General features: G+C 40.7%; 1 protein-coding gene across 1 annotated transcript; it reads right to left on the bottom strand.

Moving 5' to 3' along the window:
- Positions 1-649: 649 nt before the first annotated feature.
- abhd5a (abhydrolase domain containing 5a) lies at positions 650-25,000 on the bottom strand. Its single transcript, XM_043688722.1, has 7 exons — positions 24,896-25,000; positions 17,113-17,198; positions 11,355-11,727; positions 7,338-7,492; positions 6,705-6,819; positions 4,638-4,824; positions 650-1,903 (listed from the first exon to the last, which is right to left on the bottom strand). Exons 1-7 carry the CDS (start codon positions 24,943-24,945, stop codon positions 1,814-1,816), a joined length of 1,056 nt encoding a protein of 351 aa, XP_043544657.1. The 5' UTR covers positions 24,946-25,000; the 3' UTR covers positions 650-1,813.
- Positions 25,001-25,012: the final 12 nt, after the last annotated feature.

Genomic DNA, 25,012 nt, shown 5'->3' with positions numbered 1-25,012 from the left:
GGGGCTGTTTTCCCTAGAGCGTCAGAGGCTGAGGGGTGACCTTATCGATGTTTACAAAATTATGAGGGGCATGGATAGGATAAATAGACAAAGTCTTTTCCCTGAGGTCGGGGAGTCCAGAACTAGAGGGCATAGGTTTAGGGTGAGAGGGGAAAGATAAAAGAGACCTAAGGGTCAACGTTTTCACGCAGAGGGTGGTACGTGTATGAAATGAGGTGCCAGAGGATGTGGTGGAGGCTGGTATAACTGCAACATTTAAGAGGCATTTGGATGGATATATGAATAGGAAGGGTTTGGAGGGATATGGGCCGGGTGCTGGCAGGTGGGACTAGATTGGGTTGGGATATCTGGTTGGCATGGACGGGTTAGACCGAAGGGTCTGTTTCCATGCTGTACATCTCTATGACTCTAAGGGTGTTATGGGATGTTGCAGATATTTGGAACAGCATCATTCAGTTGCGATAAGAGTTGATTTTTTTTTTAGATAGATTAAGTTATTCTAAATTCAGTTCTCTTTTGTTTGTGTTTCATTCAGTAACCTATAAATAAATTCTGTTTTGTTTAGAACTGGGACAACTGCATTACTCTTAGAATATCTACTTTATACTTGCTTAAAACAACTAGAAAAGTTAGGGTCTGGGACTATCTCCTTGAAATGTTTTGAGGGGTCTGGCCTGGTCCATAACATGTATCTCTGCAGCACACAGATGCATGAATCCTTTCATTACATTTAATAACTGGCTTACAATCTACAGAACATACTTTTTGCCTATGTTTCTCATTGCAGTCCTGTTGTTGCCATGGCCAAGGCAATGTCCAATCAGTCCATCAGACTGAAAGAAAGCAGAAAGCAATGTTCAATGACCATAGGTTAGCTTCCAGCAATAGGAGTGCTATTCTGTTACTGAGGATATCAGATGTTTTATCTTCATCTTTCACTCTAAACAGAGGTGATGTACATTACTGAAATCCTTCTGAAGTTTAATGCAGAGTTCTGATTGTTGAACTGGTGCTAGAAGTGTCTACAGACAGCCAATTACAGACACCGATCAAAGTATCAATAGAATGTGATTCTTGCTGTGAATTCTTTGGAAGAGGGAACTGAGCAGCAATTGGTTACCACAATCTTCGACTAAGACATAAAAAGATCCTCAGTGACACAGCAATTTATCAAATTTCTCAGAAATGCCTCAGGGTGTTCATGGAGTGCAGTGACTTCACTTATGCGAGCAAATAATATAGAGAAAATGAACAGAAGACTAGGGCAAAACATATTTTGAAATAATCTGTTGTCTAAGGTGTATTTTAAGTGTAAATTTAAATTAATAAATTTCTCTTAAAAGCTTTTACATTTTCAATCAAAGCAAAAATCTTTGTAATCAGACCATTAAAATTGTACAAATATATTAAATAGTTAAGACATCAGAATTAATATTGCACAATTAAATACTGCAATGGCAGAGGTAATCAAAACTAAAACTTGGTATAATAATACTAAATAGGTTCAAAACAATGTTTCAACAAAGATGAAAGAAATCAGCATGAGTTTCAGTTTGAATTTCAAAGTTTCAGAAAGAATTATGCAACTTCTGATGCTAAACTAATGTAGTTACATTGACTTCCTTGCTTGCATTCATTACATTTTGAATTAGAAATGCAGAGGTTAGTTAGAAGTGCTATAGAAATCCAAGATTGAATGATTAATATACAGAACTGCAGATTCTTAGCACTGTCTGATTGGCAACGTACAGGAATGCAGATTCTTGGTGTTGTGATTGTTAAAGTACACAACAGTAAATTCTCGGTACAGCTATTAGTCTATAGTACTACAGATTCCCAGTACTGTTTGATTGAAGTCTTCTGGTTGATCAGCATACACATAATGGCCTGCACCTCGAATTGCCTATAAAGCAAAACGAATGACAAATGTGTTAATGCTGACAACATATATTGAACAATTTCTAGTTTTGACATTTAATGCAACTTTACATCAAAGTTGTTACATTTTATGAAGCTTTCAGAGTATCCATCTGACCTATGAGATTTATAAGTGTTTGTAGTATGCTTGATCAACAGCCAACAAGCCCCATTGTTAATTGCTTTTAAACAATGGATTAGTTTAATTCCTCTACAAGACTATATTTCAGACCACAAAAAAAAAATCCAGAAGCCTTAATTCAAAATATGAAAACCAAATGATCTAACAGCAAACAAATACAGTCACATATTAACGGACATTTTTTCTCACTCCTTGAATAAATAAAATGAAAGAAACAAACTAAGCTTTTGTATATAACTTTCAAAAGCAGGTAGCATTTTTCCTTGCTTCCAGGAATATCAACCTATCTTTCCAAGACTCTGGAAAAGTGTCCTGACTCCCTTGTAATTTTTAAATAGTATTTTCATCAGTTTATCTATAAGCTAGTGCTTCCAAATAAACCTGTTGGACTATAACCTGGTGTTGTGGGTTTTTTAACTCTGTTAAAAAAAATTTGCATTTCTATCATACCTTTCACAACTTCATGAAGTCCTAAACCACTCTGCAGTGAATAAAGAAATTCTTGATTTATAATGTAGGAAGCATGCAGTGACTGCTCACAGCAAGCTTCCACTGTTCTCTGGGATAACTCCCAAGGATAAAAAACACCCGAAAATTCAGACCGGAGTCTTAGAACAAAATTACCTTTAGAACTAACAGATGATTCTGCCTAATAGCTGATGCTAAAATTGTTAAATCATCAAGGCAGTTGTGTTTTCTAGAGATAAGACGTGTATGAAAGACTTCTCAAGGAAAGTGGTTTGTAACGAAAACTGCCATGTTTGTGACAGAAAAGAAGGACCTCATTATAGTCTAACAAATCTAAGAATACGGTAAATTGTAAAACATCAAACAATCAGGCTGACCTCAGGTGGCTGATTAGAACCTGACTATCAGAAGTTTCGAATATGCATGTGGTTTGAACTAATAACACTAAAAAAATGAATTACTGTTCATTTGGTAAAGCAACCTTGGTGATTTGAACATTTTGGTTCCAGAAATTAATTAGAATCATGTTCCAATTCTAAAAGTTATTTTGTTCAAATTCTCTAGTCTGAACTTCTCAGGCCTTGATTTAACCCCATGGGTTTTCTAGAAAATGACTTAATTGCTTGTTTGATCACTGAAAAGGAAGGCATATTGTCGAAGATTTTCATATTGAACTCATCAGGACAAATGTAAGAATTCCAAATTGCAATCATAACAATTATATTACATGAGAAAAGTATGATAATTAGTTGACAATAAACTCGAAGTGGTGAAGGTATTGTCATGAAGAAAGAAAAAGACACCATAGGTTCCCAAGCTCCTGGGTAATTAAACAAAAAGTGAAAAGCCTTGAGAAAGGATCCCTGCATCTTTTTAAGGACAGATTTCTTTCATATGTTTGTACATAACGTAGATAAGAACCTAAGAAATAAGAGCAAGAATAGGCCTTGAAGCTCACAAGCTTGACTAGCCAATGAATAAAATCAAAGTTAATCTGGTTTAAGTCCCAACTTCACTTTAATCATGGTGGCTCAGTGGTTAGCACTGCTGCCTCACAGCACCAACCCGGGTTCAATTCCCATCTTGGATGACTGTGTGGAGTTTGCACATTCTCCCCGTGTCTGCATGAGTTTCCTCCGGTTTCCTCCCACAATCCAAAAATGTGCAGGTGAGGTGAATTGGCCATGCTAAATTGCCCATAGTGTTTGGTACATTAGTCAGGGGTAAATGGGTCTGTGTGGGTTACTCTTCGGAGGGTTAGTGTGGACTTGTTGGGCCGAAGGGCCTGTTTCCACACTGTAGGGAATCTAATCTAATCTAAAGGAGGTCAGAAAATGAACCTTTCTTGGTCAAATTAAATACAAATACAAACTGGCTTTCATATCCCCAAAAAAAGGAAGGTTGAGACAGAAATCAAAGTTACAATAAAGGGAAACTAGAAGAGATTACGAGATCTGGTACGGTTCCATTAGCCTACAAAGGGGGTTTTATTAGTGAAAAAGATCAAGAATGAAATCCCAACATATTTTAGTAGTTTATTCAAATGTTCATTGCTTATATGTGAGCATGACATGTCTCGGAGCAGAAAAGCTGAAGTCAGTTCCTTGTATGTGAGTATGAAGGGAAAGACAAGATCAATGGATCAGAGAATTGGGTGTAGAGGTCAGTCCTTCCTGTAAAGAAATGAATTAAATCGGCACGGAAGTTCTACATGGTAATTTTTCCAGGCTTGTTTCTGTCAGTGTGAAACTACTCAGTGTTCCGCAGAGCAAAGCATAAACAAAAAAGACAAATGGGCAGTTTTTTTTAAAAAAAAGCTACGTTGACATAAATTCCCATTTAATTCCCACTCTTTGGGTGTCTAGCTGCCAAGAACACAGGAGTATGGCAGGCTGGATATAGCATTCAAAGCTGTAATCTATTTCACTTGGGAGCTTCTTGTACTGACCCTCTCCTATCACAGAAATGATCACAAAATGGAGGTTAGCAGCAAATTCCAAAGGTCTCTTCATTTTTCCATTCTTGACGAACTGCGTACAGGCGTAATGGGTTCTCAAACTGACACCTGAATGTGAAGATTTTGAAACAAAATATAGAATTTTTTACTTACTATTATGTTGACGGAGGATTTTGGTCTTAGTGCTTTGATCTGTTTTCCAGAATAGCCATCTATGCAAGAACGTGCTCCATAAATTGCTGTGATGGAGATGTCCTCTTGTATCTGATTGATCCGCAATAGCATTGGCTGTTTAGCCCAACCATAAGGTATAGTCATGTTCTTGAAAGCAACTTCACCACTAAAAACATGTGAAAAATTAAAACTTGATAGGGAACACCTACAATTTTCTTTCTGTTCTCACATAACTGCTGTTCAACTGGGGTGGATTGAAAGGTGTGCAAAACTTTATATAGCCATCAGGTGTTGACTATTGAGAGGAATTTAAATAGCTTGTTATGTTATACCATTTCCGAGTTGGAACAATTCAGTGATAGCTGTAACAATTCATATAGTATCTGAATGGAAGAATTGTCAAAATTTAACCCAGTGCTTTCCAAATCTTTTCCCTATGTGTCCCAATTTTAATTCCTCAATCTGTTTTTGTGAGCCCAAAATGAATACTGGGGATTGATCAATGGTTAGAGAGTGGTTAGTCAGAGGGATTGCGACTTGTTTAGAAACTGCAGTATATTCTAATTATAGAACAACAAATTTTGAGCAAGTTGTCTATGATGAGAATGGCCAGCAAGACAACAAATTCTTGGGACATCTTCTATTCCCTGGAAACTCTGGTCAATAATGAATTTAAATGCAGAGGACATGGCAAAAAGAAACTGGTTATTGATGGAAATGGGTTGTGAATGAAAGAGTAAAAAATATAGCTAGGAGGAAGCAATCATACCATGCAAATATGGATGAGCTCTCAAAAAGACCCAATTCATGTTGATGAAACAACAAATGGTGTCATGCTCCCCTCCTCTGATAGTGTGTCCTGCACTAACACAAAGGCAGTGTCTGCAGTTGGCTTTGTCTACGACATCTCTCAGTCTCTTCCTCCCCACCTGCCCGAGTCATATCGTACAATGTGAACTATACTGCTGCACTACTGAAGTAGAATGAGCTTATTCTACAGAAAAAACACAATCTTATTCCATTTAAATTTTCAATTGGATCCTATTAGGAACTGATTACGTTGTGTGCATGTATGTGTGTTGGGGAGAGGCGTACAATGGGACTGTTACTCTGTTGTTTTATTGCTGTTCTGTTATTGCATGCCCCACGGTGGGGGGTGGTCACATTACTTTCAAGTGTCAAAATTGTTTCAGATTGGAAAATAGTTTGGTAAACACTGATTTAAAAGTTTATCTATACTATAACAACTTTACGATTTCCCAGTAATAAAATGTATCTGAGTCCTTATATTGAATAATTAATGAAAGATGCAGTTTTCATGATCTGAACGAAGCTCAGTGCAAGTCATAAATTCCTGACTACTTTACTTCTTGAATATTGAGGTTTTAGCATTTTGTTAGCACAACCAAAACCAATCTCATATCTATTGATATTACATTTAAACTCAATTTACCCTGGTAAACGGGTTTACTTCTCATTGCCAGAGCAGTTCATAGAATTGGAGAATAGTTACAGGCAAAAGAATATTTTGCCTGTTGTGTCCACTGGCTCTGTGCAATGACAACTTACTTAATGCTACACCCTCCCCCTTTAGTTATAGCTCTGTATTCTTTGCTCTTCGGATAATAATCTAATTGTCTTCTGAAATCCACAACTGAATCTGCCTCCACTACACTGTCAGGCACTGTCCAGATCCTAACTACCTACAGCATAAAAAGTTTTGTCTCATGTCACCATTGAGTCTTTTGCTAACTAATGAAATTAGTGTCAAATGCTTCTAGACTGCCCCTGTCCCCTCAACGGATACTGTCTCTCCTGGTCTACTCTGCCAAAACCCCTTGTGATTTTGAACAACTCTATCAAATCTCCTCTCAATCTTCTTTTCTTCAAGGACAACAATTCCAAATTTTCGAATTTATAGACACAACTGTCATTACTGAAATTTATGGTTCAGTTCAAAACATATGCCATAAAGATTGAGGAAACAATCACGCTAGAGAAAAAAAAAAATAAAAAAACATCAGCACAGATAACTCTGGTGTTTACCTGGGAGTTTGGGCATTGCAGTGATAAATATACTCGGTGACAGTACTTTCATCTTCACAAACTGAGGAGAATTTTTGTTTGAAGTCTGGCCTTAACCGCTGAACCAGAATTGGACCTGTGATAAATTAAGAAATATTTCACCACTGACGTACCTTTGTTATTAAGGGATATAGGGATATGGACTAAAGGCAGGTAAGTAGATGTGAAATACAGATCAATCATGAATTAAAGAGAGATGCTAAGAGGCTGAATGGTCTCTTGCTGTTTTGATGCAATGTTTCCCAAGGAGGTTACATAGGCTGAGTATAGTTTATGATAAAGAGAGCCAGATGGAGTCAATGGAACTAAAGGGCCTATTTCTCAATCATTAAATTGTAAAGTAAATAAAGCCACAATCTGGAAACAGCAGAATAAAATCTATAATCAAATTTATCATTATGGAATATGGCATTTATTGTAGCTACACATTTTCTGTGAGAATAACTTCCAGTATGAAAGTTAAAACACATTTTCTTGCATTCAGACACGTATCCTTGTTAATTACTCCTGTAACATTGTCCACCAATGCTAGTGTACAGCTGAGAGTGAATTTTCTGGTGTAAAATAGGATGTTGCATATTGATGCTTTCTTACCAAAGGGTCCAGCCAATCGAAGGCCTGCCAATGGATTGAAGGGACTGAGGATTGCACCCAGGGCTTTTATCCAGATTGGCATTGGTCGCTCCTGTTCTCCATGGTTCAGTCGCTCCGGAAATCCCCATGGCTCAACCAAAATAAGGTGCTTTACCCTAAACAAAACAGATCCATTCACTGTTATGTGTCTCCACAATAGCCACTTTCACATCTGCTTAACTTAAGCTATTAGGTGTGATTTCCATAATTAAAGACTTGTATTTCTAGAGGGCCTTTCACAAGAAGAGATAGTGGCCGAACAGTACTGTCACTGAATCAGCAATCTAAAAAAACAGGTAAATGCTTTAGAAACATGGGTTTAAAGTTCCACCTTGACAGATAGTAGAACTTCACTTCAATTAACAAACCTGGAATTGAAAGCTGGTCTCAGTAATGGTAACATCAAACTAATATTGATTGTACAAAAGCCCATCTAATTCACTAATGTCCCTTAGAGAAAGAACTTGGCCTTTCTTATCCACTCATGCCTGCACATGTGACTCCAGATGCACAGTAATATGGCTGAGTTTTAACTGCCCTCTGAAATGGCCTAGCAAACCACTAATTTCAGGGACAATTAAGGATGGGTCAGGAACACTTACATCCCGTTAAAGAATAAAGCAGTTTACAGCACTGAGTTGATTTTTGAAGTGTTGTCCCTGTTACAACACAGGAGACACAGCAGTCAGTTAGCACACAGAAACAGACCAGTTAACGTTTGTAACGTGGTTTGGGGATATATATTGGCCCAGGTCAATGGGGAGAACTATTATGCGCTTATCCAAAATAATTCCATGTAATATTTTACAATCACCTGATAGAGCAGATAGGACCTTGGTTTAAAATCCTGTATGAATGATGGCACTTCCAACTGTGCAACATTCCCTCAGTACTGCACTGGATTGTCAGCCTGGATTTTGTGTTCAAGTCTCTAGAATGGGAGTCTTCTTGAGTCCATGACCTTCTGACTCAAACAAGATTTACCTGTTGATCTACAGCTATCCAAAGTTAGAAAAGAGGCTTACAGAGCACCTCTTCAATGCCTCTATAGTAGCAGTGTGAAATTTAAGAAGAAATAATCCCACAAATGCAGAATGTAAGGAACAGAAAGGACACAATGAGGAAGTTGAAGAAAATAAAACTTAATTGATAAAATTATAAATGCCTTTTGTAACTGTTAAAGGTAAATTGCATCAGGTCTTTCCAATTCAGCTTTATCCAAAGCTGAACTTTGAAATTCAGGTTTTATCACTGTACTAAAACATGATTAGAAACTGCTAGATAAATAGGTGTAGGTTCAAACCTGTAACATATGCAAGTACAATATGAAATTTCAGCTTTGTTGTGCTTTCTAAAACTGAGCTCAACAGCCAGGATCCAAGACAGGAAAGCGGGGTGAGAGACACATAAGACAGAGAAAAAGAGGAACATGCAGAAATTAAGGTGAGAAACATGAGGTGCTGGTGAGGCACAAAGAGAAACAGAACAATATATTAGTAAAACAGAAATGGAGTGCGAAAGACACTAAAACAGAGAGAAACAGATAAAAAGAAAGCGGAAGACAGGAAAACAGTACTGTAAGGAGATACAGTAATAATTTAGGGATTAACATAAAACAAAACATAGAACTAGGAGAAAAATGAGAAACACAAAAGAAGGGACTGCATTAAGTGAGTGAAAGCTCTATTGATGGTAAAATAATTGGTCTTTAAAATCTGGGGATAATTTAACTTTTCCTGCCAATGAGGAACTAAAAGTGATTTGGTATGTTTTTGAATTTACAGCTTTGCCAGGTTTTATTCTCCTTTCAAATCAACAATATGGGCAGGTGTAAAATACACTTTAGATTAAAAGTCCATCCACAGTCTCATCAGAAGCTCCCTCAGCCATAAACTAGGCTTAGATTACAGTGGTGCTGGAAAAGCACAGCAGGTCAGGCAGCATCCGGGGAGCAGGAAAAATCGACGTTTCGGGCAAAAGCCCTTCAACAGGAATGAAGGCCGGATGAAGGGCTTTTGCCCGAAAGGTCGATTTTTCCTGCTCCTCGGATGCTGTCTGACCTGCTGTGCTTTTCCAGCACCACTCTAATCTAGACTCTGATTTCCAGCATCTGCAGTCCTCACTTTTGCCTACAAGCGAAGCTTTCCTAACCATGCCACCATTTTCTTTAATTGAAGTGACTTTATGGTGATTTGGACGAACCAGCAAGAACATGTTTTCTCTTTCTTCCTTGCATTTATGTTATAGAATTGCACAAACAGTCAGTAGGAAAGGATGCCAACTGCTACAAGCATTGATCTTGTATTTCTTGTTGATGTGTCACTGGTGTTCATTCATCAATACTTTGTAATTGACTATCTGTAGTGTAACTTGGACAACAATCACAGAGATGGTGGCATAGTGGTGATGTCACTAGACTCGTAATCCAGAGGCCCAACTAATGTTCTGAGGACATGGATTTAAATCCCACCATGGCAGCTGGTGGAAATTATGGATGATGGTTAAAAACCCACCTGTTTTGCTAATATAGAAAAGGAATTCTGTCATTCTCGCCCAGTCTGACTTACGATTGATTGCAGACCCACAACAACATGGTTGATTCTTAACTGTCCTTTGAATTGATAGGCCACTTAGTTAAAGGGTCATCAGGAATTGGTACCAAATGCTAATTTTGTGAGTGACACCCTCATCCCATGAAAGAATAAAATCAGCACTGTTCAGAGATCATCAAATCATTCCACCAAAACAGGATTGTTTTGATCACAATACTTTCTGCCGTCTGTATGATTCTTGAACGTGATGGACATTTCATCAAACAAAAATCCACCTCAGTCTCGAAAACTCCAACAGCCCTTCCAATATAGTCTATTGGGATGAGAGATACCAGATTTCTATCAATGTTTGGAAAAGTGTTTTCTAATTTGACTCCTCTAATTTTAAGGGTGTAAACTGGAAATAGTGCAGAGACAGAAGGTGATGATCTTGGTACTGTTTAAGATGTGGGACTTAATGGCTAGTTGGGGTTGAGCAAGGAATCAATACTGCAATTAATCAAGCACTACAAAATGGTTAGGGAGGGAGAGAGGGATGAAGTGAATGTGAAGGGGAGCTGAATTTTTGGTGAAGACTGAGGAGAGAAAGAAATTATTACTAGGGATAGGCAGAACTACTTTTTGTAACACTATTTGTCTAGTACTTAATAAAAGTTAATGTGTAAGTAATTTCCTTGTTCCCTTCCTTCAACTCTCATTCTCGGTTATTTACCTTTAAATTTCTGATTGATTTGTTTCCTATATGGATGGGAAGCTTAAGTTAACATGCAAGGAAGGACTTTTCTATTCTTGCTTCCTTGCTGTCAATGTCTCATTTTTTCCTAGATATTTGCTGTCACAATATGAGGTATGGTCCTTCATTTCTCACAACAGACTTATGGTTTCCTCTGAAGCTGCCACTGGCCAGGATGTTTAATTAACCTTATCCTCATCCTAAAGAACAGCTTTGTTATTTAGTGTTGAATTTTATAAAGCAGCTGAATGTTTGTTTTATTTTTACTCTTAGTGTGCTTTTTCTATCCCTCATAATTGGAAGTTGTCATTTTGAGTTTCAGTTCCTGTTTGACTCTCATTCTTCAACAGGTTTGTCAGGTTATCAACCACTGGAGCTCCGATGCTGACCCTCACAAATTGATTGGAAAAAATACATTTGAATAATAAACACTGAAAGCGCAATACAAACAGTACTGATGACGAATGATGGAGGATCTACGGCTCACTAACTGGGTCTGCACAGGAATTTACAGCCTACACCTTGACAGAAGTTACATTTCATGTGCGGAAATATCATCAGCAAAGAAATTATTTCAACTTTTCCAGTGCTCGTGATAACTAGTAACTATAGATTTACTAAAACTGCTTACAAAACCCTCCAAATTTGCACCTTATTATAAACTGTTATTTGTACAAAATGTTTTCTACCTACCTTTGTGGATATTTAATTGAGTATGATGCAGCCAAATAAGCTCCAAGATTATGTCCCAACAAAATCATTTCCTCCATTCCCACTGTAGCTCTCCATTCCTCTATAGACTCCACAAATTGTGTTTCTGCCAGTACAGAATCAGTACTGAAATGAGGCCTACTACTTTGACCAAAACCTATAAGGTCAAAAGCATATACAGTGCGTTGTATGCTAAGTGCATCAAAGTTCAAAGTCCAAAGTCCAACTCCCCCTCCAAATCCATGAATCAGAACAAGTGGAGTTTTGTTATGAGTGTCCTGATTGAACATTAGTGTCCATATCTTGTTGCCACTTGGTAGCGTAATATATTTTTTCGTAAATTTACTTCTGACACCTGCAAAATGTAAAGTAGTTAAAATCAGTCAGATTTGGTTTTTTTTCCCTTTCCGAACTTAACAAATTAGTCAAACAATAAACTAATGAATCAGCAACCTATCTTGGATTTAGGGATTCAGGTTGACTAGAAACTGACCAGGCCCAGCCATATAAATACTGTGGGTAAAGAGCAAGTTACAGGCTAATAATCCTGCAGTGAATAACTTACCTCCTGACTCCCCAAAGCCTATCAACAAGGCACAAGCCTGCACTGGCCTGGATGACTGCAGTTCCAACAACACTTGAGAAATTCAAGACTATTGAGGACTATTTGATTGATAATCCATCCACTACCTTCAATGTTATCTCCTTCCATACCAATGCAAAGTGACAAGATACAAGTTAAACTGGAGGAATTTTATAAGGCTTCTTTGACAGCAAACCATCTGGAAGCACAGGACACAAGACATAAGCCTTCCTAACTTGGTACTAAATAGCTATTCTTTCACTGTCACTGGAGTCTCCCCAACAGCACTGTAGCTGTATCTACACCATATGGCCAGCAGCAATTCAAGAAGGCAGCTCTATTGATATCAATCTTGAACATTCTCAATGACTGAGCATCCCTAGATCTCTGCTACAATTCCAACGAGTCACAATCCTCCTCATCTCAGTCCTCAACAGTTAATCCCTTATCCTGGGAGTGACTCTCCAGTTAAAGCAAAAATCTTGCAGCATCTAAGTCCAGCCCCTTCCCCCACCCCACGGTCACCTTTCTTCTGAACTCTAGGGAATATAGATCCATTCTATTCAACAGGTTAGAATGCAATGAACATGTTTGGATGCCATACTAGAAGATAACTCGATGTTTAACCTACTAATCAATCGGTCCTCCTGTATTTTTTTCTAAACAAAGATCTGTTTAAATACATTTTTCAGTGTAGGCAGAATTGAAAGCAGAGACAAACAAGGTAGGAGACCATTTTCAGTAGAGTTTGGGCTGGATTAGTTCCTCTACTGATACAATGTACTCTTGTTTATGATGGAATTCCATAATGTGAGAAAGCATTCTGCTGAGTCTAGAAATAACTTCAGAACAACCATTATATTTTTTCTCTCCACTACTTAACCATTGCCAAATATTTTGATTAGATTAGTTTAGATTCCCTACAATGTGGAAACAGGCCCTTCGGCCCAACAAACCCACACCGACCCTACGAAGAGTAACCCACCCAGTTCCATTTCCCTTTGGCTAATGCACCTAACACTCTGGGCAATTTAGCATAGCCAATTCACATCTTTGACTTGTGGGAGGAAACGGGAGCACCTGGAGGAAACCCACGCAGACATGGGGAGAATGTGCAAACTCCACACAGACAGTCACCCAAGGCTGGAGTCAAACCTGGGACCCTGGTGCTGTGAGGCAGCAGTGCTAACCACTGAGCCACTGTGCCGCTCTTAAAAATTAGATTAGATTACTTACAGTGTGGAAACAGGCCCTTTGGCCCAACAAGTCCACACCAACCCTCCGAAGAGTAACCCACCCAGACCCATTCCCCTACATTTACCCCTTCACCTAACACTACGGGCAATTTAGCATGGCCAATTCACCTAACCTGCACATTTTTTTTTGGACTGTGGGAGGAAACCGGAGCACCCGGAGAAAACCCACACAGACACAGGGAGAATGTGGAAACTCCACACAGACAGTTGCCGGAGGTGGGAATTGAACCCAGGTCTCTGACACTATGAGGCATTAGTGCTAACCACTGTGCCACCGTGCCGTCCTTTTTGCATAGACATTTCTTTTTGTTTCAGTATTGTCATAATTAAATATTTGCATACCTGCTTTAATTCTGTCCTCAAAAACATATCTTGGTCTGACATATTAATTAATGAGGTAAAAACAATGACTGCAGATGCTGGAAACCAGAGTCTAGATTAGAGTGGTGCTGGAAAAGCACAGCAGTTCAGACAGCATCCAAGGAGCAGTAAAATCGACGTTTTGGGCAAAAGCCCTTCATCAGGAATACAGGCAGAGAGCCTGAAGGGTGGAGAGATAAATGAGAGGAGGGTGGGGGTGGTGAGAAAATAGCATAGAGTACAATAGGTTAGTGGGGGAGGGGATGAAGGTGATAGATCAGGGAGGAGGTGGAGTGGATAGGTGGAAAAGAAGATAGGCAGGTAGGTCAAGTCATGGGGACAGTGCTGAGCTGGAAGTTTGGAACTGGGGTGAGGTAGGGGAAGGGGAAATGAAGAAACTGTTGAAGTCCACATTGATACTCTGGGGTTGAAGTGTTCTGAGGCGGAAGATGAGGCGTTCTTCCTCCAGGCATCGGGAGGTGAGGGAGCGGTGAAGGAGGCACAGGACCTCCAAGTCCTTGGCAAAGTGGGAGGGAGAGTTGAAATGTTGGGCCACAGGGCGGTGTGGTTGATTGGTGCGGGTGTCCTGGAGATGTTTCCTAAAGCGCTCTGCTAGGAGGCGTCCAGTCTCCCCAATGTAAAGGAGAACACATGATGTTCATTTTACTATTAGTGATCTTAATTTCTAGTCTTAATCAAGATGTATCACAAAAATAAAGGACTACATCTTTTAGCCCAATGAATCCATTCAACCATCAGTGGGTCTATCTTTTGAAACAGATAAATCACTTCTCCCTTACTTTCTACTAAGATTAGATTAGATTACCTACAATATGGAAACAGGTCCTTCAGCCCAACAAGTCCACACCCACCCTCCGAACAGTAACCCACTCAGCCCTGTTCGCCCACCCTATATTTACCCTTGTCTAATGCACCTAACACTATGGACAATTTAGCATGGCCAATTCACCTGACCTGTACATCTTTGGACTGTGGGAGGAAACCGGAGCACCCGGAGAAAACCCACGCAGACACGGGGAGAATGTGCAAACTCCACACAGACAGTCACCCGAGGCAGGAATCAAACTCAGGTCCCTGGTGCTGTGAGGCAGCAGCACTAACCACTGAGCCACCGTGCCGCCTAAGTTTGCATTGCACTGAGACACCTTAACTAATTCTGCATTGATGACTTTCTGGCACTAGTATTCCAAATCCCTCTAATTTCTTACATAATGAAAGGTTGCTGGTTTCACTGCTCACCACCTTACCTCAAATTCTAAAACTATATCTGTGGCTTCTGAGTTACCTGAGTGGAGAGAGTTATTTCTCATTTATTCAGTCAATGTTTTTTAGAAGGTCAATCATATTACCCTCACCTCTGGCAGGAAATTAACCCAGGTTTAACCAACTCCTCACCATAGGTCACCACCCTTTGTCCCGAGCAACAGCCCAGTAAATGGATATTCAACAATCTTTCCAGACACTATATCTACCCTAAGGTTAGATGCTCAAAATTAAACACAATCTTCTTCTTAAGCAGTCCATTGAGAGTGAAGATGAGTTTCTTCCACTCCACAGGTGTCCACAGGTCCTAAGGTGGCTGAACAAACCAACAGTGGGTCTGTACTCCCTGTCACAGATAGGGCAGGTGGGTGGAAGGGATGCTCAGATTGTACACCTTCCGCTGTTTACACTTGGCCTCCACCTATGCCTGTCAGTGATGCCCAATTTGGTTTGAACCTTCATGGATGCTTTTTCTCCAGCTTGGGCGGTCTTCAGCAAGAGATTACATGAGAAGATGGGGATATTGCATCTTTTCAGGGAGGCTTAGAGAACTCCTTGGAAGTGTTTTCTCTTCCCTCCTGGTACCCGCTTGCTATAATGGAGATCAGGGCAGAAAGTTTGTTTCGGAGGTCTCGAGTCAGGCATTATTTTTTTAAAATTCATTCATGGGATGTAGGCATTACTGGTCAGCATTTATTGCCCATCCCTAAATGCCTGGAGACAGTCAACCACATTGATGTGAATCTGTCACATAAAGGCCAGACCAGGTAAAAACAGCGGATTTCCTTCCCTAAAGGACATTAGTGAATCAGGTGGGGTTTTACAACAATCAACAGTGAATACACGGTCACCATTAGACTAATCAATTTTCATTTAACTCAAATTTCACTATCTGTTACTGTGGGATTCAAATCTATGTCCCCAGAACATTAGCCTGGTGTTCTGGATTACAAATCCATTGACATTACCACTCCTGCAACACCTCCAACACACACCACTCCAATAACCACCTTCCCCTCCCTCCAAAACACATATTCTCCCCATCTCCACCCCCTCTTACACCTCACCTCTGATACACAGGGTAGATGACATGGTCAACTTAACACAGTGAAGCAAGCCTGGCTGGTTAATGCAAAGAAAGATGGGACAGCAGATTCAGAGGAGAAAGTGAGGACTGCAGATGCTGGAGATCAGAGCTGAAAATGTGTTGCTGGAAAAGCGCAGCAGGTCAGGCAGCATCCAAGGAGCAGGAGAATCGACGTTTCAGGCATGAGCCCTTCTTCAGGAAGAAGGGCTCATGCCCGAAACGTCTATTCTCCTGCTCCTTGGATGCTGCCTGACCTGCTGCGCTTTTCCAGCAACACATTTTCAACAGCAGATTCAGAGTCAGGATCAGCAAAGGGAGCGTTGGAGTCAATCAAGTTAAAGCAAGAGTAGAAAGAGAAGTAGCTTTTCTAAAAATTCATTCACATGATGAGGGTATCAACAACTCAGCTAGCATTTAATGCCAATCCCTAATTCCCCAAAGGGCATTAAGAGTCAACCACATTACTGTGGGTTTGGCGTCACATGTATGCCAGACCAGGTAAGGATGGCAGTTTCTTCCCCGCAGGACATTAATGACCCGGATGGTTCATCAGGTCTAAAAAGTAGCAGTAGTACAGGGGAAAACCTGCTTAGCTATTTAAACACATGAAACCTGCTGCTCTGGTTGCAATGATTTAGAGAACAATCTCAACTATGAAACCAACTGGCAAGCAAGCAGGAGCTAAATATAATAACTTTTTTATTTTATTTATTTTTCCTGTCGTTTGCTTGTTTTCTTTCAGTCAATAGCATACAGTAGCACTCTGGGCAGATATTTTAGTTCTTTGTTTCTTTCCTTCCCACTTCATTATTCTCTTTGGTTCTGGAAGACTAAGTTTTGTCATTCAATCTCTTCTCTCTTTCATCCTCACACAGACCTTCGTCTTGATCTTGTTCCATCCACCAGTTATTCAAAATCATCATATTTCTAACTTTCTCCTCTTTTAATCAAAGGTAACAGTCCTGAAGCACTAATTTTGTTTCTCTCTCCACAAATCCTGCCATAACCTGCTGAGTACTCCGAACACTTTGTTTTAATTTCTGATTTCCACCAACTATATATTAAGCATTACAAGGACCAGCACTCTGTAAATGCAGCCACAGTTTCATATTCTTAAATCAGGACTCAGCAAAATCTATGAAGAATGTTCAATAGATAATCTCTCCTTACCCTGTAACATTTTACTCTCAGCATCCTCGAGAAGAGACAAAGAAGTGGGACACCAAGTAGGCAGCCAACTGAGAAGCCATCCTAACCTATCAAGAGAAAGGAGTTAAAGATTGAGAAACGTGTCTTATTGTACGTGCAATATCAGTTCTGCGAGATGAAATCATTTGTAAAAGTGCTACTCAAGTATGCACTTATCTCAAGCAAGAACAATCATATCACTATTGTGGTAAAAACAATGACTGCAGATGCTGGAAACCAGATTCTGGATCAGTGGTGCTGGAAGAGCACAGCAATTCAGGCAGCATCCGAGGACAGGCATATCACTATTGTGCCTCACATGAAGAACAGAGTGGACATTCACTCTTACTGGAGCATTGCTGTCCAGTAATAGAATGTAGTTTCACTCTGGGCTACAACCATATGGCATAAACCCTGGATACGCAGTCTCACAATGGACTGTGATTGTTTGGAATTTAGATGGATATTCAATCTCACTCTGGTCTTTGACTGTTCCAGTTTGTGGGCGGCACGGTGGCACAGTGGTTAGCACTGCTGCCTCACAGCGCCAGAGACCCGGGTTCAGTTCCCGCCTCAGGCGACTGACTGTGTGGAGTTTGCACGTTCTCCCCGTGTCTGCGTGGGTTTCCTCCGGGTGCTCCGGTTTCCTCCCACAATCCAAAAGATGTGCAGGTTAGGTGAATTGGCCATACTAAATTGCCCGTAGTGTTAGGTAAGGGGTAAATGTATGGGTGGGCTGCGCTTCGGCGGGGCGGTGTGGACTTGTTGGGCCGAAGGGCCTGTTTCCACACTGTAAGTAATCTAATCTAATCTAATCTAATCTATAAGACTGGATATCTAGTCTCCTTCTGGACTACGAATGTCAAGTTTCTTGAGTGGAAATGCAAACCAACTTGAGTCAATGATGGTCCGGTTTCTCGAGGGGACATTCAGCCTCTTAAAGGGTATCATGGCCCAGTTTTCAAGTGGTCATTCAGTCCCTCTGGAATATTACTGCCTGATTTCTTGACTGAACATTCAGACTCTCTGGGGTATTGCTGTCTAGTATATAGTGGACATTCAGTCCCTCTGGGTATTGCTATCTGGTCTATAGAATGGACATACAGTTTCTTTGGGGTATTCCTTTCTGATAGGCAGTGGACATTCTGGAGTCTCTCTGTCTGTTATCCAATGGACATTTAGTATTTATTGAATATCACTGATTTACAGTGGATATTCATCTCTCTTTGGGTGCTGCAGTCTAGTGTATAGAATGGGGTATTGTTTCCTGCCATGCAATAGACATTTAGTATCTGCGGAATATCACAAACTGGTATACAGTATTTGGTATATGGTTTTCAGTCTCTGTGAAGTATCACTGTCCAGTTTACAGAGGACATTCACACTCTCTGGATATTGCTGTCCGCTCTTTCCAGTACAGTGGACATTCAGTCTCCCTGGGGTATCACCTTCTGGTAGGCAGTGGGCATTCACTCTCCCTGGGGTAAAGGTGTTCACCAAATCATAGACATTTCCTCTCACTGGAGTACCATTATCTGGTATATAGTGCATTGCTGGGAAAGCACAGCAGGTCAGGCAGCATCCGAGGAGCAGGAGAATCGGCGTTTCGGGCATAAGCCCTTCATCAGGAATGAAGCTTGTGGGCCGGGGGCTGAGAGATAAAAGGGAGGGGGTTGGGGTTGGGGGGGGGAAACAGTCCGCACCACCCCCCTGCGGTTTCTTCGTTACATCGATGACTGTATTAGCGCCACCTCATGCTCCCATGAAGAGGTTAAACAATTCATTAACTTTACCAACACATTCCACCCCAACCTCAAATTCACTTGGGCCATCTCGGACACTTCCCTCCCCTTTCTGGACCTCTCCATCACCATCTCTGGCAACCGACTAATCACAGACACCTATTACACCGACTCCCGCTACATAGACTACACATCCTCCCACCCTACCTCCTGTAAAAACACCTTATTCCCAATTCCTCCACCTCCACCACATCTGTTGCCAAGATGACCATATTGACCTCAAAGTCCCAGATAGCCTCCTTCTTCCAAGATCGGAACTTACCTTCCCACATGGTTGACAATGCCTTTTAGCGCATCTCCTCTACTCCATGCACCACTGCCCTTGAACCCCACCCCTCCCAACACAATAAGGACAGAACCCCCGTGATCCTCACCTTCCACCCCACCAACCTCCGCATACATCGCATCTTCCTCTGCCACTTCCACCATCTCCAAACGGATCCCACCACCAAAGATATACTTCCCTCCCCATTCTTATCAGGGTCCTGGAGTGACCATTCTCTTCACGACTCCCTCGTCAGGTCCAAGCCCCCCACTAGCCCACACCTCACTCATTTCACTTTTCCCTGCCACAGTAGGAAGTTCAAAACCTGTGCATACACCACTCCCCTCACCTCACCTCCATCCAAGGCCCCAAGTGATCCTTGCACATCTGTCAGAGATTTACCTGTACCCTACCAATGTCATCTGTTGCACACTATGTGGTCTCCTCTACATTGGGAAGACAGGACACTTTCTTGTGGATCATTTCAGAGAACATCTCTGGGACACCCGCACCCATCAATCCCACCACCCCATGGCTGAACACTTAAATCCGCCTCGCACTTCGTCAAGGATATCCAGGTCCTGGGCCTCCTCCACCGCCAAACCGTTACCACCCGACACCTGGAGGAAGAATACCTCAGATTTTGCCTTGGGACCCTGCAACCACACGGGATAAATGTGAATTTCAACAGCTTCCTCATTTCCCCTCTCCCTACATTATCCCATTCCCAAGCCTCCAACTCGGCACCGCCCTCCTGACCTGTCCATCACTCCCCCCTCTGACCTATCACCTTCTCCCTCACCTTCATCCACCTATCGCTTTCTCAGCTACCTTCCTGATAACCCCACCACCTCCCTTTTATCTCAAGCCCCAGCCCACAAGCCTCATTTCCTGATGAAGGGTTTATGCCCAAAACGTTGATTCTCCTGCTCCTCAGATGCTGCCTGACCTGCTGCGCTTTTCCAGCAACACACTCTCGACTCTGATCTCTAGCAACTGCAGTCCTCACGTTCTCCAGTATATAGTGGACATTCACACACACTGCTGTCTGGTATATAGTCCACATTCACTCTCTCAGGTATTATCTTTTGATACACAGTGGACATTCAATCTCCCTGGGGTGTCACTGTCCAATATATATCAGACATTCACTGTCTTGGGGTATAGCTGTCCAGCATATGGTGGACATTCACTCTCTTGCTGCCCAATATACAATAAACATTTGCTTTCTCTGAGGTATTGCTGTCCAGTAGATAATAAACATTCACTCTCTTTGTGATATCACAGTCCAGTAGGTAATACACATTCCCACTCTCTGACGTATTGCTGTCCAGTATATAATAAACATTCTCTCTCTCTAGGGCATCACTGTCCAGTATATAATAAACTTCAAGCTCCTACTTATTGACTACAGTTCCACATTCAACACTATCATCATAACCAAACAAATCAAAGACCTTTCTCACCCAGGTTAAAATCTCTACCAACTTCTTCTGTCAGGCAGAAGATACAAAACTTAAACACATATACCAACAGATTCAAAAACAGTTTCTTCCCTGCTATTATTAGAGTTAACAAGTTGAGAAGATTTGTAGATCAGATTGAGGTTCTGGACGTAGATTTGCTCACTGAACTGTAAGGTTTGTTTTTAGACGTTTCGTCACCATACTAGGTCACATCATCAGTGAGCCTCCAGTGAAGCACTGGTGGTATGGCCCGCTTTTTATTTATGTGTTTAGTTTCCTTGGGTTGGTGACATTATCACCTGTGGTGATGTTATTTCCTGTTCTTTTTCTCAGGAAGTAGTAAATGGGATCCAAGTCTATATGTGTGTCTATTCGCGTGTATGTCTGTTTGGTTTGTCCTAGATTGGATGTGTTGTCCCAGCTGAAGTGGTGTCCTGTATGTAAAGATACTAGTGAGAGTGGATCATGTCTTTTTGTGGTTCGTTGATGTTCCTATATCCTGGTGCCTGGTTTTCTGCCTGTTTGTCCAATGTAGTTCTTGCAAGGTATTTTGTAAATGACATTAGTTTTGCTTGTTATCCTTATAGGGTCTTTCAAGTTCACTAGCTGATGTTTTAGTGTGTTGGTGGGTTTGTGGGCTACCATGATGCTAAGAGGTCTGAGTAGTCTAGCAGTCATTTCCGAGATGTCTTTGATGTTGCAGAGAGTGGTTAGGGTTTCTGGACATGTTTATCTGCTTGTTTGGTTATTTGCTGAGAACTGTGTTCATTAGGTACCCGTTCTTTTTGAATACACTGTATAGGTGATTTTCCTCTGCTCTTCGTAGTTCCTCTGTGCTGCAGTAAATGGTGGCTCATTGAAATAATGTTCTAATGCAGTTTTGTTTGTGGCTGTTCGCTCTACTGTGACATCTAGGAATGGCAGTTTGTTGTTGCTTTCCTCCTCTTGAGTGAATTTTATGCCAATAAGGGTTAGACTACTAGAGTGATGGGTAATATTTTGTGCGGTGTATACCAAAACCTGTATTCACCAGATGTTTATATATTCATTTGCCATGCTGCAGGACTTATTGGACAGCAGTCTGGAGTGTGAACTATGGATGGTCACCAATTTCTGCAGTGAAATTCTGAGGTTGGACAATTGTAGAATCCATATTACTACAGGGGCTAAAGCCATTAACTCAGCAATAACTCGGGCTACACCTCTAGATATGACAACCTTGATGCTTCTGTTCCCCACTGACAAATGAATGGACATCTCAAATGTCAAATCTAATGTTGATTTTGCTTTTTGTACACCTTCTTTGCCGCCATAACTTTGTATTCCTTGCTCTGTTCAATCACCCTATTATTTTTGTGTCTTGCATGTTATGATCTGCTGTACTGCACAGAAAATGAAACTTTTCACTGTACTTAGGTACATATGACAATAATAAATCAAATCAAATCATTCACAATCTCTGGGGTATCGCTATCCAGTATATAATAATCCTGATTTGGAGGTGCTGGTGTTGGACTGGCATGGACAATGTCAGAGGTGACCACATCTGACAAAGAAACAGTGCTCCAACAGCTTCTGATTTCAAATAAACCTGTTAGACTGCAATCCGGTGACGTGGGACTTCTGACAGTATACACTGTATAATAAACATATTTTCTCTGGGGTATGGCAGTCCAGTATTTAATAAACTTTCACGTTCTTTTGTGTGTATAGCTGTTCAATATATAATAAACATTCACTCTCTGTGGGGTATAGGTGTACAGTATAATAAACATTCACTCTCTTTGGGGTATAGGTGCACAGTATATAATACATATTCCCATTCTCTCTGGGGTGTAAATGTACAGTATATAATAAACGTTCACTTTCTCTCCGGGGTATAGGTGTACAGTGTATACTATATATTCACTGTCTCTCCGGAGTATAGATGTATAGTATATAAAAATGATTCACTCTCTCTCTGGAGTATGGTTGTAGAGTTTATAACAAACATTCATTGTCTCTGAGGTATAGGTGTACAGTATATAATAAAGATCCATTCATTCTCTGTTGTATAGGTGAAAAGTAGATAATCAACATTCACGCCCTCTCTAGTGTGTAAGTGTACGGTATATCATAAACATTCACACTCTCTCTCTGGGGTGTAGGTGTACAGTATATATTATATATTCACTCTCTCTCTGGGTATAGATCATCGAGTCATAGAGATGCACAGCATGGAAACAGACCCTTCGGTCTAACTCGTCCATGCCGACCAGATATCCCAACCCAATCTTGTCCCACTTTCCAGCATCTGGCCCATATCCCTTCAAACCCTTCCTATTCATATACACATCCAAATGCCTTTTAAATGTTGCAATTGTACTCGCCTCCACCCCTTCCTCTGGCAGTTTATTCCATACATGTACCACACTCTGCGTGAAAAAGTTGCCCCTTAAGTCTCTTTTATATCTTTCCCCTCTCGCCCTTAATCTATGCCCTCTATGTCTGGACTCTCCGACCCCAGGGAAAAGACTTTGTCTATTTATCCTATCCATGCCCCTCATGATTTTATAAACCTTTATAAGGTCACCCCTCAGCCTCTGACGCTCCAGGGAAAACAGCCCCAGCCTATTCAACCTCACCCTATAGCTTAAATCCTCCAAGCCTGGCAACATCCTTGTAGATCTTTTCTGAACCCTTTCAAGTTTCACAACATCCTTCCGATAGGAAGGAGACCAGAACTTCATGTAATCTTCCAAAAGTGGCCTAACCAATAACCTGTACAGCTGCAACATGACTTCCCAACTCCTGTACTCAATACTCTGACCAATAAAGAAAAGCATACCAGACGCCTTCTTCACTAGATGTACGGTATATAATAAACATTCACTTTCTCTTTCTGGAGTAAAGGTGTACAGTATAGAATAAATATTCACTTTCAATGTATTATGTACTGTACACCTATTGGTGTACAGTATATAATACACATTCCCATTCTCTCTCCGGGCTATGGTTGTACAACATATAATAAATATTCATATGCTCTCTGTGGTGTAGATGTGCAGTATATAATAAACTTTCACTCTCCAGGGTTTAGGTATACAGTATATACAATACATTCATTCTCTTTTTGGGGTATAGTATATAATAAATATTCACGCTCTCTGGAGTATGATTGTAGATTATACAATAGACATTCACTGTCTCTGGGGTATATATAATAAACATTCACTCTCTCTGTTGTAAAGATGAACAGTGTACAATAAACATTCATGCCTTCTCTGGGGCATAAGTGTACAGTATAAGCATTCATTCTCTATCTCTCTCTCTCTCTCTCTCTCTCTGAGGTACAGATGTACAATACTTAATAAACAATCATTCTCTCTCTGCAGTATAGGTGTACAGTATATAGTAAACATTCAATCTCTCTCTGGGGTATTGGTGTACAGTATATAATAAACATTCACACTCTCTCTGTTGTCTAGGTGAACAGTATACAATAAACATTCATGCCCTCTCTGGGGCAAAAGTGTATGGCATATCATAAACATCCACTCTCTCTCTGAGGTATAGATGTGCAATACTTAATGAACATTCACTGTCTCTCTGGGGTATAGGTGCACAGTATATAATAAACATTCAGTCTCTCTGAGGTGTGGGTGCACAGAATATAATAAACATTCACTCACTCTCTGCGCTATAGGTGTACAGTACATACTATACATTCACACTCTCCCCAGAGTATAGGTGTACAGTATATAATAAACATTCACTGTCTCTCTGGGGTATAGGTGTACAGTATACAGGTATAATAAACATTAACTGTCTCTCTGGGGTATAAGTGTGCAGTAATTAAGAAACATTCACTCTATCTCTGGGGTATAGATGTACAATATTTATAAACATTCAGTCTCGCTGGAATATAGGTATACAGTATATAATAAACATTCTCTCTCGCTCTCTCTGTGGGGTATAGGTGTACCGTAATTAATAAACATTCACTTGCTTTCCGTTGCACAGGTGAACAATATATAATAAACATTCACTCTCTTTGGAGTATAGGTGTATAGTCTATAATACATTCCCTCTCTCTCTCTGGGATGTAGATGTACAGTATATAATAAACATTCTCTCTCTGGGGTATAGATGTACAGCATATTCTATACATTCACTCTCTGTGGGTATAGATGTACAGTATATAATAAACATCCACTGTCTCTCTGGGATGTGTTTGTTCGCCTTTTACTCACGGTCCTGTCCCGGAAGATTCCGCCGCCATATTATCCCCAGCTGACGTCATTCGTCACACAGGAGAACAAGGAGGCGGCGGTGTGACAAGAGCAGCCCGTGTCTCCAGCTGGGAGGTC

Source organism: Chiloscyllium plagiosum, chromosome 4 (assembly GCF_004010195.1).
Source record: "Chiloscyllium plagiosum isolate BGI_BamShark_2017 chromosome 4, ASM401019v2, whole genome shotgun sequence".
Taxonomy (NCBI): domain Eukaryota; kingdom Metazoa; phylum Chordata; class Chondrichthyes; order Orectolobiformes; family Hemiscylliidae; genus Chiloscyllium; species Chiloscyllium plagiosum.
This window is presented reverse-complemented; position numbering and strand designations above follow the sequence as displayed.

Coding starts and splice junctions, on each gene's coding strand:
- abhd5a (XM_043688722.1), bottom strand. CDS start 24,945: ATGACGTCAGCTGGGGATAATATGGCGGCGGAATCTTCCGGGACAGGA. Junction 11,728..17,112: donor TGAGAGTAAAATGTTACAGG/GTAAGGAGAGAT, acceptor TACATTTTGCAG/GTGTCAGAAGTAAATTTACG. Junction 4,825..6,704: donor TGCAATGCCCAAACTCCCAG/GTAAACACCAGA, acceptor ACATGTTTTTAG/TGGTGAAGTTGCTTTCAAGA.